The sequence below is a fragment of the Cotesia glomerata genome, linkage group LG1 (genome assembly GCF_020080835.1).
Source record: "Cotesia glomerata isolate CgM1 linkage group LG1, MPM_Cglom_v2.3, whole genome shotgun sequence".
Classification (NCBI taxonomy): Eukaryota; Metazoa; Arthropoda; class Insecta; order Hymenoptera; family Braconidae; genus Cotesia; species Cotesia glomerata.
In genome coordinates this window covers 30868793-30882704 of record NC_058158.1, presented here as the reverse complement: position 1 = coordinate 30882704, position 13912 = coordinate 30868793, and the positions used below count along the sequence as shown (strand labels likewise).

Below are 13912 nucleotides of genomic sequence, written 5' to 3'. Positions count from 1 at the left end.
TAGTTTATTTTAATAGATAATAATATATTAATATTTATATATTTATTATTTAATTACATAACATTCAAGTACCGCATAGTACTTTAATGATTTAATATTATTTTAATAAATCCTCCTCTTTTATTAGAAATTTATTTATCAAGATCTAGGTAAGAAGAAGCTCTTAGTTTCATAATCACAAAAATAGTTAGCAGAACTGTGATCTTAAATAGTTAAGGCTCTGAAGAAACGATTTTCAAGTCGTTAATTATATATTAGTTTTTAAATTTAATTCTAATTATTTAAAATAATTCATTTGGATTAAAATATTTTAAATTATCATTATTATAACTATCAGTGCTCCATTTCATTTTACCAATTATTTTCAGCGGCATTCAAAAATACTTGCTGGTATTTTATAATTTAGATTAAACAATAGACCTCATTTTAATTGACAAATACTGATTATATGGAAAATTTAATATTCAAATACTTATTCAGTCGTTAATTATTATGCGCCAACCCACAGCGCCCGCATTATTTATAGTCCTACTACCTCCATGGTTCAGACTCGTCAAACATTCGCATAATATTATCCCGTAACATTTTTTCTTGCTCTAAAAATATAAATAATTTAAATTAACAATTATAAATTTAGTAATTAAAATCAATTTTATAATTAAAAATTATCAAGTTACCTGATGTGAGATTGGCTATCACGCACTGTTTTCGTAAAAACTCTAAGCAAAGATTTCTTGACAATCCAAAAGCGTGCATATTACATGTAAAAGTACTAAAAACAAGCGAATAATTATTTTTTATTATAATTATAATAACATAAATTTATTTAATAATTATTTTATTAAAAAACAAGTACCCCAATTGCCCGAAGACAATATTAGCTTGATACTTTCGGTCTTCTGCAGCAATAGTCTCTCGATCTAAAGATTTTGATCTCGAAGGAACCGGTCTAGCGGCTCTTTCACATTGCACAGCGTCAAAAAATGCAGCAGTCCAAAATCTCATGGATCTCCAGATAGGTTGGACTCGGAGGTGTGTATACAAATATTCTCTATACGGCTCCAATCCAGGGACTTCCACTAAAAAGAAAACCAATTAAGCTCTTTATTTCTTCTTAATAATGATATTAATTATAATTATTTACTATTATTAAGTACCTTCATGATAAAATGTAAAACACATATTCATAAGACTTTTAGCAGGAGCGAAATCATCAGCTTCGTGACACTCGAACAACGCCACTGCAAAGTGTTGCGCTAATGAATAAAAGGAAGCTTCTGAAACACAGGCACGTGCTCTTCTGGCATTAACAACCCTCGAGAACCATATTCTTCCCGACTCGGTCTATAATTAATGCACAATGTTTAACAAAGAAGAAATAATAAACATATAATAAAAATAATGAAGATTCATATAAGATTAAATATTATACATACAAGAACCATTTGGCCAAAGCTAGCTTTTTGCTCCTGGTCGATACTTTCCGGTGCATCGAACAACATTGGTACAAAAGTTTTCATAAAATCAGCAGCTGCTTCTTCAGATTGACTGTCTGCAGACAAACTTGATGCCCACGATTGTACCGAGCCGGAAGATCCTATAATTATTTTTTTTATATTAGTAATTACTAATTATCTATATTATTAAGAGAATAAGAAAAATTTTGTGTCCAGAATAGTCATATGATAAAATCGGTTTTTATAGTGTAATTTAGTGTCAATGCAAAGGTCTCGACTTGAATTTGTGCCTTTTTAAGATTTCATATCATTTTCACCGATAGTCAATTTATAATGATAAGTATTTAGGCTGCATTCGAAAATTCTCTATCTCTAGATATATAATTAAGAAATGACCTTGTATCTTGAGAACTATTGACATTTTTAAAAATATAAGTTCACTCCGACATTACACTCATCCTTTCATTTGAGTACCCACATCAATTTTTCATATATTTATATTTATTATATGTATGTATACATGCAAAATATATCAAAATTCATGTGGGTACTCAAATGAAAGCTCTTAATGAGTGTAACATCAGAATGAGCTTATATCTTTAAAAATTTCAGTAATTAAGAAATTACCTTGTATCTTGTAAATTAATGACATTTTAAAAGATATAAGCTCATTCCGATGTTACACTCATCGAGACCTTTCATTTGAGTATCCACATCAATTTTTTATATATTTCATATATTTATATATACGTATATATAAAAAATATATCAAAAATGCATGTGGGTACTCAAATGAAAGCCTTTGATGAGTATAACATCGGGATGATCTTATATCTTTAAAAACGTCAATATTTAAGAAAGTACAGTGCAATTTAACAAAAGTCATTATTTAATAAAGCAAAATTTTATTTATTTATAGTTCATAAGTCACGGCAGTCACTAACAACTAAGGTTGTTAGTTTACAAAAATTCAATTTAATAGTTTTGAAAATCAAAATATGGAAATTTTGAAAAATTGCAATAAAATTTTTCAATTTTTGTAAATAAAAAACTAAATAATTATTAGAATCTTAAAATAAAATTAGTTTTTTTTTTTTATCAGTGTAGATAAAAAAGAAATAGTTATAACATAATTAATTAAAAAAAAATAACAAATAAACTTCACCTGATCTTTCCCAATTTCTTCGACCATCCATATTTGAATCTAAACTCGTACTGGGCCCGTAGCCGTCTTGATCGCTTGCCGAGCCACTACTACAAGGTACATCTGTAAAAATAAAAATAATAATTTATAATACAGATTATTAAATATTTATCTTTATTGTTACGGCTACAAGCACATATATATATATATATATAATCTACAGGAAATAAAAAAATAAAGAGTATTTGTAATCTGTTTTTTATATATGTCAATATAGTACATAAATACTACTATACATGTTATAGGGATTTATAAAACAGGTAAGTTGTTAAACCCAGTGTTCACCGTGTACGTGCTCCATTAAATACTGTAAAAAAATGTTTGTATTGATAACAAAAACTAATTGTTTTTAAATAAAATAGTTTTCACAAATTATATCTGTACTTACGGCAATTAATAATAATAATAACAGTGAAAATTATTATTGCCGTATGTATTATCAGTTTATCGGTTGAAAATTTAACTAGCAACACTTGTTGATAGTAATAAACTACATTTCCTATTTACACTGCCACAGATCATGAGAAAATAAATTTTATGAATATAACACAATTATGGAAGTTGATAAATTTACAAAATTAAACAAACATGTAATAATAATAATAATAAATACAGGAAATTTAAATAAAATAAAATAATAAAAGACAACTAAGGGGTCACAGTTAGACATGTACCTGTAATTCACATAAAGCTTTGTAACATTTATTTATTTATTATATAATAAATTACCTAAACGAAAAACAACCGTTTCATAGCGATCTGGAGCCCTTGCTTAATAAAAATAAAATATAAAAAAATTATAATTACTTGTTAGTACAATTAAATATAAGAGTTTAAATGTTATTCTTATATGAGTAATTATAAATTGCAAGAAGAATAAAAATATAAAATAAAATTTAAATGTTAAGATAAAATCTTTACCTATTTTGTAATCAAGTTTATCATAAGGATCTGGACCAGTAGCCCGGATATCTTTCTCTTGAAGTGGCTCAATACTCTCAATACTATCTCTGTCCGGACTAATATCCTGCTCGACTTGCACTGGATTCTTGTTTTCAACAGAAGTTCGCGAAGATGCAATCTCCTCATACGTCATTCCCGCAGGATATTTTCTACGTGAACGGGTACAAGCTTCCCGTTCGAGCTTATGTCGGGTCATTGCTTCGTAATCTTCATAGGAAAATCCTCCGCCGGGTCTATTAGTAAACAATCATGAGGAAATAAACATCAAGTCCTATATAAGTAATAAGCAATTAAAAATTAAATAGTATGTGTGTAAATGTTAAATAATAAGAATAAAAATAATATTGTATGTGAATGGTACAATAAAAAATTAAAAATACATGGTGATAATACCGAGGAAACCGCAACTTCCGTCGTGCCGTGCCTTCATTTCGGCTGGTGTTCTGGTCATTCAAGTGAGGCGACGGCGACGAGGACGGAGTTGTTACTTCGCTGTCTTCAAAGCTGCTGCTCAATGCTGATCCTATTCTGCTACCCAGTCCTTGGAGATACTCTCCACCGCCTCCCAATGCTGTTCGCATTGTTTTCAAGGCACCTTTTGTGCGACCCATCAATGTTGTTCCATTGCTAGATGGTAAATTTGTTGTTACATCCACCATTTTTTTTTATTTTTACAGAATTTTATCCTGGAAAATTGGAAAATTTTTTTAGTGAAAAAAATTTTTATTTTTATGAAAAAAATCTGTTCAGAAATCAACAAAAAAATTCTCATTTTTCTAATTTAATTAAAAAATTCAATTTTTTATTATTTTTTTATTAAAAATTTTTATTTTTTTATTCTTCATTATTTGAAAAATAAATTTTTCTTTTTTAAGATTTTTGATGGTAGAAATAATTAATATTATTCAAAAAATATCTACTTATTACAATAATTGAATTTTTTTTTAAATGATAATTTTTTTTTGCCAATTTCTGAATCTGTTTATGAATATCCTTAAAAAAATATTATTGATGAAGAAATATATACAGCATATGTGATTACAAAATTTTTAAATGATGTATTATTACAAATTGACATATGTGTATGATAGATGTACTGAGATTTGTAAGTGTACGAACAGAAGATAAAATAAAAATAAAAGTTAGCAACAATAATCGCTTAAATTAATTACAACCTTGGTCTGGAAGTGATATCAAGCATGAAGTATCAACATATAACATAACTGGGGGCTCGTTTCTATTCGCCCAGCCAGCTATTGTAATTTCAGATAAGCAGTGCTCAATTCACTTATACTTCTGCATTACAAGTGTGTATATTATTAATTCATACGCTATTATTATTTACGGTTACGTATGTAAGATGCAGTACAATAATTGACAAATTGACATTTTATTCATTTATTATCTCAACATTATAAATTGTTTTGCGTGACAACATAATAGCGAGTGTATAAATATAAATAAAAATTACTATTCTAATTATCATTATAGGTATATTATGAATAAATATTTAATTTATATTGATAAAAGAGGAACAAGTAATTAGTAACAATTAAAATTAAATATTTGCGTCTTCATTTACTTTTCCTTACAGTTACAATAAGAGTAAAAATATGGAACTGTTTACTTAACTTCATTATTTGTAATTTGTTCGACAGAAATACTATAAGGAAAAGTGGGTAAGTTTTTTTTCTAATAATATAAGACGATAAAATTCTTGATATTTTTTTAACGTCATACTAAAGAAGAAGTGGCTAAAAATAAATCCAAAAATAATTAATTAATGTCACTGATTATTTGTTCAGAAAATACAAGATGAAGAAAACATTTAAAAGATGAATAAGAGATGTCGATTAAAGAAATTAATAAAACATGAAGCAGTCGATGATTTTTAATTAGACAATTGTAAAATTATAAATTACTGCAGGTACTAAAAAAAATTGTTACTTTAAAGTAATAAATTACTCAATTATTGACAAACTGAATAAACCTGCACTGCGGCTGAATAATCATACATATAATTCAAACATATGGATTTGAAAATTGCAACTGCATTTCAACATTAAAATTCGTTTTTAAACTCTGACACTAAAATCAATGGTGCATGTATGCTTTACAATAAAACAAACAAATAAATGCGGGTATTGATAAACGATTTGTATTATTACAAATTAATAAAGCCAAAATAATGCATATTTTTAGTTGAAAAAAACGCGTAATAATACCTACGTTCAAAATAATGTAATTTCACTTGACAATCAGTAACTATTCGTGTACTGTAATTGGATAAAAAAATCAGATAAAAAAATTGAATTCGTACACATTTATGATTAACAGTCTTACAGATTAGCACTTTCCTACATAATAGTCTTTAAAATAGTGAACCGCGTGCGTTCTATTCGCTCTGTTTTTTATTCTTATCATGTACCCCCGCGTAATAATGAATGTAGGCATGTGATCGGCATTAGGTAGTTGCGCAGCCGCAAGTTATAATCAATACTCTTCAGAATACCCGCATTTACTTATCTATCAAATACTCCCACGTGTATAAATGAAATTACGCAAATCACATCATCAAAATCTGTTTGTCATTCCTGTTTCTTCTATAACAATAATTCATTCATAAACAAAATAATCGAATGTAATTTAACATTTATATAAACAAAAACCTAGTTCTTAAACTCGCATTAATAATTAAATAAATAAATACATCGTACTGTACAATACAACAACAATAATAAATAAAACAGTTATTTGTAAACAAAGAAAGTTTTAATTTAAAAAACACATTACAAATTTGTGTCTAAAACGCTGAAGGTAATCTTTACAGAAAAAAAAAAATCAAATTCATTTACCTATTTAATAATCTTATCATTTCTTAACATACATTACGTATTTTTCATAAATTATTTTACATACGAGCCATTTACAAAAAGGGGCTTGTTTATAAATTACTATTGTCATGATCCATGACCATGACATTTTATTTAAATATTTATAAGAATTATCTAATTTGTGAATAAAGACGAATTAAAAAAGAAAGTGATTGAAATAAACTTTTTTTTTTGTTTTTCTTTTATAATATGTTCTGTGATGGCGATGTGATGACATTATTTCCACGCTTGCTTCTGTGCTTTTTGCGATGCCAATTTTTTAGTTATGTAAGACGCTATTAACAGCCCCGAAAGGACTAATATGATAAGATAATAGTCAAAGTCTTCTTTCAAAACGTCAAATGTTTTTGATGGAGCCACACGGGTATAAAATAAATCTGTAATTAGAATTTAAATGACATTTTTAATAAAATAAAATATAATAATATCGACGGTCTAATTAGCAATTTGTCTAACTCCTTATTTTTTAGAGGGTGATTTTTTAACATTTTGATGTAGCAATAGTCCAATTATAAATTATTTGAATTATTCAAACCAAAATATTACACCTTCATTAGATATTAATAATATTAAATAGTTTTTTAAAGTGATAATAAATTTTGAACTAATTATTTTTTTCGTACAAATGGAAGACTCTCTAAAATGGAGTTAGACAATTTGCTAATTAGAACGTCAATATGTACTTTAATAAATAATATTGGTGATAATTACTTACCAATACCGTGAGCAAACACTAAAGAAGTACTTTCAAGGCCACTGGGACTTGTATGAATTCCTGATACCCTGAATACACTTTGGTTATAATTAATAATGGCATCCATGTGGATTGGTATCTCTGGCATATAAGGTATAACACCTTCTTCCCTTAATTCGGGATTAATAGGCCGCCTTGGATCAACCAACATCCACGGTAACTCCAAAATTCCACCATTAGCAAGAGATACTTAATTAAAATATAAAAAATTCATTAATTCATTAATTCATTAATCATTAATTTATATTGAAGAAATAATATAACAGTTATGAAAGTCGTAATAAAATATACCTAGTATGTGTTTACTAGTGATTCCTTTCTCAGTAATAGTTTCCTGCATTGTTTCAATAGTTGCAGGAAAAATAAATGCTTGTCTTTCGACTAAAGGTAATCGCGTTGTGGTCAACGACGAGAACACTGTGGTATTGCTTTGAACTTTACCCTCGTAAAGCTCTAATGTTGCGATTTCAGTTCTACGGCTCTTATCATTATAGTAACTATAAATTAGCCAGTTTTCAGAATGTACTATATGAAATGGTCCACGCACTCGTTTGTGAGTTATTGAAAATATCATTGCACCGGACACTACGTCCAGAAGATACAAATTAAGTGTATCTAAAAAAATTTATTTAATTAAAAAATGTATTTATTAACTAATAATAAAACAAGTTTTTAACTGAATAATTTTTAAACTTACTCTTATATGAATTACCAACACCTTGAGTTAAAATAGCAACTAAATTTGGATTAATGTACTTGTACAGTACTGATCGATCTCCCAGAACACGACCTTGTGAGTGAACGTGCTCAAGAGAATTTTTCGAGACGATATGAGTTATTTTTTGATTTTTCGGCGACAGTACCAACTCCCATACCTTATGAGCAACTAATTCCTGTAAATATAATTATAGAAATCATATATAAAAAAAAATTTTTTTTAATAATAATAATAAATTTTATTTGTATCACAATAAATTTTTTTAAGTTTAATAATTTTATGATGATTTCATACCTTTGAAGTACTGTATGCAAGAGAAAATCCTGACAATACACCAGTCTCTTGATCACCCGTAAATAAATATGTTTTTTTACCAACAGAAGCTGCCACAGCCGTTGCATTTTCTGGAAATACGTGAACTTTATCACGTGTATCAAGAAGTAATATTGGACGAAGAAAATCATCCGTCGTTATATGCAATAACATTGACTGTTTTAATTTATATCCTAATTTAATTAATCCATCGATTGGCTGACCCGTTATTGGGTTCAATGTATATATTACACCTTCTCCTGATTTCTGAAAAATTAAAATCATGTTTAATAAATACTAGACTAGATAATTTGATTATTTTAAATAAATATAATTCGAGTTATTTACCTTATCTAAAGCTAACAACGCACACTGTGGAGGGTGCGGGAAATGCCGACTTCCTCTTTGGACAAACAGGAGCATGGTATTCGCATCACTTTTAAGACTAGTTATATCATTTACTCTTAGCTGCCATATAACTTCACCTTTCTTTGACTCAATTCCAAACAACTGTATCAAACAAAAATAATAAATGTTTTGATAGGTATGTTTCGAATTTAATAAAATTATTAAATAAAAAAATTATGTACCTTTCCGGCAGATGTTACAACAACGATCATTTTGTGTAATCCAAATTTATCTCTGACAAGATCAGCTCGTTGATTTGATTGCGGTAAATTTATGTCAAAAGTTGTTTGGAATAATGATCTCACCTGATTCATCTGAGCCGTCAGTCTTCTTGTAAACATTCCAATAATATCCCCTGATAAAAATAAAATAAAAAAAAATAATTAGTTGCAGTTATAAATAACTTACTAATAAACAATTCAAAAAGAAAAAATATCTTCACAAAATATTTATATCCACTCTACAATAATCAATAAATTTTTTTATTTCAATCAGTAAAAAAGCAAATATAAATTCTGCTACAATATTGAAAATCCACTGATGAATAATTTTTCAATAAAATTTTGCTGTAAACTCATGCAAATAAATAAATCCAATTATTAATCAATAATAAGCAATTATATCTATCATAATTGTTACTTCAATTACTGAAGTACATAATAGCCTTTGGATAAATAGATGATCTAGTAAAATATTGTCTATTTATTTGTTGTCGCGATCGGAACTGCGCTGATTAATTTAAACCACCATGCTCAATCTACTACACTATAATACTGCTAAACTCATGCGATTATTTATAATCTAAATCGAAATAATTATTGATTAAAACCAGCCTATCCTGCAATAAACTACTTACATGAACCGTCTATATCGATACCTGCCAGCAGCCATTCACAAAATAAATTTTATTAATACCATGTCAATTAGTTCTTTACATCACGAATTATAATTTAATAATTAACAATATTAATAATGAATATAAAATATTTTTTACGTTAAAATAAACTCCTAACAATAATTAATATCGATATTCAGAAATTACTGTAGAATACAATGATTAAATTCACCTAATATTCAATCAATGATCAACATAAGATGAACGAAATCATGCCAATTGCTCGTTAGAATAAATATGGACCTATTACTTTTTTAATACTATTTTAAAGATAATAGTTTTTTAATTTTTCATTAGTTAAAGAAGAAATACAAATAACTTACTTTCTTTTTGATCGAACTCTGTTTCAAGCGTTTGGTCACGATCAGACATTGGTAGTTCAACCATTTCAACAGTTATTATACTAGCCAAAGCTTCTTCACGTGTCCATATTAATTTATTGTGCTGCAGTAATGCAACACTGTGATCTTCAGATGACAATAGATGCCTGCACATTATTCCTTTACTTAATTTTGGGCAAACAGATGCTTTTATGATTGGTGAGAATAGTGATTCATGTGACGTAGTTGCCGAATAATCTTCGAGAAGTTCTGATGTTAATAATTTAACAGCTTTTATTTCTGTTACCTGAAAAATTAAAAACAATTTTTAGACATTGTATTTAATTAAACTGATAACAATTTATGAAAATAAATCGCGTGCCTAATGCCAAAAGGGCAGATAAAAGTTACACGCCCTTTTGGCTTTATAAAACCAAAAGGGCGTATAATTTTTTTTTTGGTGCCAATCGTTTTGTAAACATGTTCTAAGCCTAAAAATAAAAAAAAAATTTCTAAAGTCAAAAGGGCGTATGTCTCAAGTTATACGCCCTTTTGGCTTTAGAACACTGAAAATTTAGTGATCTAAAGCCAAAAGGGCGTATAATTTTTAACTTAAGAAAATTAACCGTTAAGAAAATTAAAAATTTTCTAAAAGCGGGAAGTTATTGGTTTTACCCCGTTTTTTGAAAATAGAGTTTTCATCAGATCTATATTCAACTATACTTAGCTCAAAAAATTTTTTAACGATTAGTTAATAATTTCTTACTTATAATAAGATGTTTTTCATTCTATATATACGTATGATGGATTTTAACTACAATTTTATGCAACGAATAAGAAGGAAATTTATAATAAATATAAAATTTTAGTAGGCGAAAAAATTTTTAATTCATATGGTTCTTTAATCATTGGAGTGTCCAAAATGATAAAAATTTAAATTTACTACTATCGAAAATGTTGACTTTTTCAAAAATTTTTTTTTCACAAACTTTCTCCGGAGAATTTTGAAGACTGTTGTTCGAAATTATGAAAAATCCTGATTTTTTTTATACGCCTTTTTGGCTTTAGACCAATAATTTCCTAAAGCCAAAAGGGCGTATGTCTTAAGATACGCTCTTTTGGCGTTAGTACGTCAAAAATTTTTTTGCTGCAGATCTTTACGTTTCGAGCAATCGAAAAAAGAATGGCAAAAAAAAATTTTTTTATACGCCCTTTTGGCATTAGGCACGCGAAATATAATGCTTACCCCATTTTTATACGTCGTCTCAAGTAAGATTTTCTCGTTATCAATAGTTGTAACATACAAATTCGCATTTGCAGGAATATCTCTAGGAATAGTATTTGCTGGATTGCCAGGTATTAATATACGTTGTCTATTATCACCATCAGCAATTATTGTCAAAACTGATTCGTCACCAGGTATTGATTTAACATGGAATGGGCCTTTAGCACCAGCGCCGAATATATTATTTATTGTTATAGACTGTGGTTGTGAATTATTATCAAATAAGTGGACTAGAAATAGTATGGCTAGTGAATCATCAAAGGTATTGCCTTTAAGACATCCTAGATAAGGTGCCGCTAAAACACATCTGCAATTAAAAAATATTCCCATAAATTTACTTGCAAAAATTCACAAACTCAGTAATATTGTTAACTTTAAATCTTACTCGGTCTCCGGCGTTATAAACGGCGCAGAAACTTTTCTTGTGTCTAATTTTTCACCAGTTTTGCTGTCATACGAAGTAACTTCAACACCACTGCTGTAAATCGGTAGAATGTGATGCAATGTGCCATCTTTTAAGTGCCATTTGACATCTTCTAATCTGTAGAAAAAAAAAATTATTCCATTTATTAAATAATTTTAAATGAAATAACAGTAGAAAGTATTCCGTAACTAAAATTTGCCATTAACTCAATTTTTAATATTATTTTATACAAAATTAGGTCTTGTAGCAAAATCTAGTTACGGAGTATTGCAATAACAACGACAATACGATGATTGATCAATTAATGTGTAATAGTATTTATCTGTGAAACAATTTAATTATTAATTAATATTTAATAACCAATACAACAACAAATATTGCATAAAATATTTGAAAGTGCTTTATATATATCTGAAAAACAAAACCTTTCAGTTGAGTATAATCCAAATGTAGAAAATGATATGAATGGAGTATCTAGTCTGTAAAAATAAATTATAGTAAAGCAAAAACGAAACCTACTGTGATTATAAAGTAATTATTGAGCTCGTGAAAATTAAAGCTATGAAAAGAAATTAATCAAAGCGATTAAATTATAAAATTGTGTTGGTAACTGTCCAAAATAACCCACACAAAATTATTTCTTATGAAATTTTATTGATTTTGTGAAAAAAAAAAAATATTATTGATTAATTTTACCTTTACCTAAAATTAATAAGTCTATCAGCACAAAAAATGCTCTGTATGTAGCAATTAAATATTACAATTTACTTCCTAATAAAATGAAAATGTTAAATTGCTCTATGTCAACACTACGTAAAAAACTTGGGGCCTGGTTAAAATCTAATAATGTTTAGGAATATAAATAATTGAAAAACCTAAATTATTGAAATTGTTAAAATTTGATATAATAATGTACTGATTACTTTGTACCTAAATAATTTATTATTATATTTCATATGTTGTAATTACGTTTAAATATATATTCCTTCTGGTTCTATGTACAGGTGTGTACCACCTCTATAGAATCACTACCAGTAGTAAAATGATAAATAAATAAATAAAATAAATTTTTTATGGGTTATTTAGACTGAGAATATAATTTCTAATAGTCAAAATAATTTTTTCATTTAAAGATAAAAAATTTACCTTTCAGGATTTTGTTCAGCTAAAGGCCACTCATTTAAAATATGTCCAGTAGCTAAATCCCAAACACGTACGATAGCGGGCACTCCACCGCTTACAGATATTAAATCTCCATCTGATATTCCACCTAATGCATGAATTTTACCCGCATATCCACGTTCTAATACTCTTCTCCATAATATTTGACCTGTTAAAATTACAGACATGAATTATTATAAATAGAAAAATATTAAATCATTATTAGTCCAATCAATTTTCAGGATTACTTTTTTTATTAGAATAAAATTCATTACTGTGAATAAATGTAATGAACAGTAAGTAGTTTGATTAAATAAGTAATATTCTAGTAGGACATATAATTCAATAATGCCGATAATAACAATAGTTAATGTGTAAAAATATCAATAAACTAGCCGAGTTATACCTGACTTTAAATTCAACGCAGCAACAACATTTTCCTCAGTAGCAACAATTAATTTAGCCGCTGCAGAAACAGTGTCAAAACTTGAAAATTTAATTTCTCCAACATAATTTTGTCTCCTGAAATGATAAAAAAATGTCTAATCATTTCGCATACGTGTCAAAGTTAATAAGCTTATTAGAGTAACCTTAACACAAATTAAAAAAAATATAGACACGTAAGTACATAGAAAAATTGATAAGTAATAATTTTTTATTAATTAAATACTTACCAATCAAATTTTCCAACTTGATCCTCGTAGAGACACAACGATAAATTAAATACTCCAAATAATATTATTAAATATTGAAATAATAGAGAATCATTAATAAAACGATTGATATTTACACGAAAATTGGGCATTGACGGAGCCATCACATATCACGATCTAATGTATTTTCTATTTTATTCTGTTTTATCATTGATATTACAAAAGTAGTCTTAGTAGGTATATAAAGCAATAACTAATAATATAATAAAATAGGTTAGGTTGAAAAAGACACTCCAAAGACTACTGCAATTCAACTTACTGTACTGTGTACTGACTCAGTCATAACCATAGTAGTCCACAAGGACCAGGAGGTACTTACTACAGTACTACAGTGTCACGAATGTCAGTAACGTCAGAGCGAGACAGATAGAGATAATAATTATTGAACAGCTGTTGTGTGTAAG

At 27.7% G+C, this 13912-nt stretch overlaps 2 protein-coding genes across 6 annotated transcripts; both read right to left on the bottom strand.

Moving 5' to 3' along the window:
• Positions 1 to 354: 354 nt before the first annotated feature.
• Positions 355 to 5990, bottom strand: LOC123275426 (uncharacterized protein KIAA0513). Of its 2 annotated transcripts, XM_044743548.1 has the most exons (10): positions 5854 to 5990; positions 4018 to 4310; positions 3583 to 3857; positions 3391 to 3432; positions 2623 to 2724; positions 1437 to 1597; positions 1158 to 1344; positions 857 to 1079; positions 678 to 772; positions 355 to 596 (listed from the first exon to the last, which is right to left on the bottom strand). In XM_044743548.1, exons 2-10 carry the CDS (start codon positions 4281 to 4283, stop codon positions 532 to 534), a joined length of 1416 nt encoding a protein of 471 aa, XP_044599483.1. In that variant the 5' UTR covers positions 4284 to 4310; positions 5854 to 5990; the 3' UTR covers positions 355 to 531. The 2 variants fall into 2 exon arrangements, with proteins under 2 accessions (XP_044599483.1, XP_044599493.1); XM_044743558.1 differs by lacking the exon at positions 3391 to 3432.
• Positions 5853 to 13846, bottom strand: LOC123275381 (ER membrane protein complex subunit 1). 4 transcript variants are annotated; one of them, XR_006511673.1, is made up of 16 exons: positions 13470 to 13846; positions 13202 to 13317; positions 12781 to 12964; positions 12060 to 12113; positions 11596 to 11751; positions 11172 to 11517; positions 9929 to 10232; positions 9567 to 9587; positions 8893 to 9065; positions 8651 to 8812; positions 8285 to 8569; positions 7970 to 8165; positions 7564 to 7887; positions 7234 to 7461; positions 5968 to 6895; positions 5853 to 5900 (listed from the first exon to the last, which is right to left on the bottom strand). XR_006511673.1 is itself a non-coding variant. In XM_044743472.1 (15 exons), exons 1-15 carry the CDS (start codon positions 13610 to 13612, stop codon positions 6735 to 6737), a joined length of 2853 nt encoding a protein of 950 aa, XP_044599407.1. In that variant the 5' UTR covers positions 13613 to 13846; the 3' UTR covers positions 5853 to 6734. The 4 variants fall into 4 exon arrangements, 3 of the variants coding, with proteins under 3 accessions (XP_044599407.1, XP_044599421.1, XP_044599428.1); XM_044743472.1 differs by having other exon boundaries at positions 5853 to 6895; XM_044743486.1 differs by lacking the exon at positions 9567 to 9587 and having other exon boundaries at positions 5853 to 6895; positions 13470 to 13845.
• Between the last annotated feature and the right edge of the window lie 66 nt (positions 13847 to 13912).

Coding starts and splice junctions, on each gene's coding strand:
- LOC123275426 (XM_044743548.1), bottom strand. CDS start 4,283: ATGGTGGATGTAACAACAAATTTACCATCTAGCAATGGAACAACATTG. Junction 1,598..2,622: donor AAGAAATTGGGAAAGATCAG/GTGAAGTTTATT, acceptor AAATAATTATAG/GATCTTCCGGCTCGGTACAA. Junction 1,080..1,157: donor TTTTACATTTTATCATGAAG/GTACTTAATAAT, acceptor TTTTCTTTTTAG/TGGAAGTCCCTGGATTGGAG.
- LOC123275381 (XM_044743472.1), bottom strand. CDS start 13,612: ATGGCTCCGTCAATGCCCAATTTTCGTGTAAATATCAATCGTTTTATT. Junction 12,965..13,201: donor TGCGTTGAATTTAAAGTCAG/GTATAACTCGGC, acceptor TAATTTTAACAG/GTCAAATATTATGGAGAAGA. Junction 8,570..8,650: donor CGTTGTTAGCTTTAGATAAG/GTAAATAACTCG, acceptor TTAATTTTTCAG/AAATCAGGAGAAGGTGTAAT.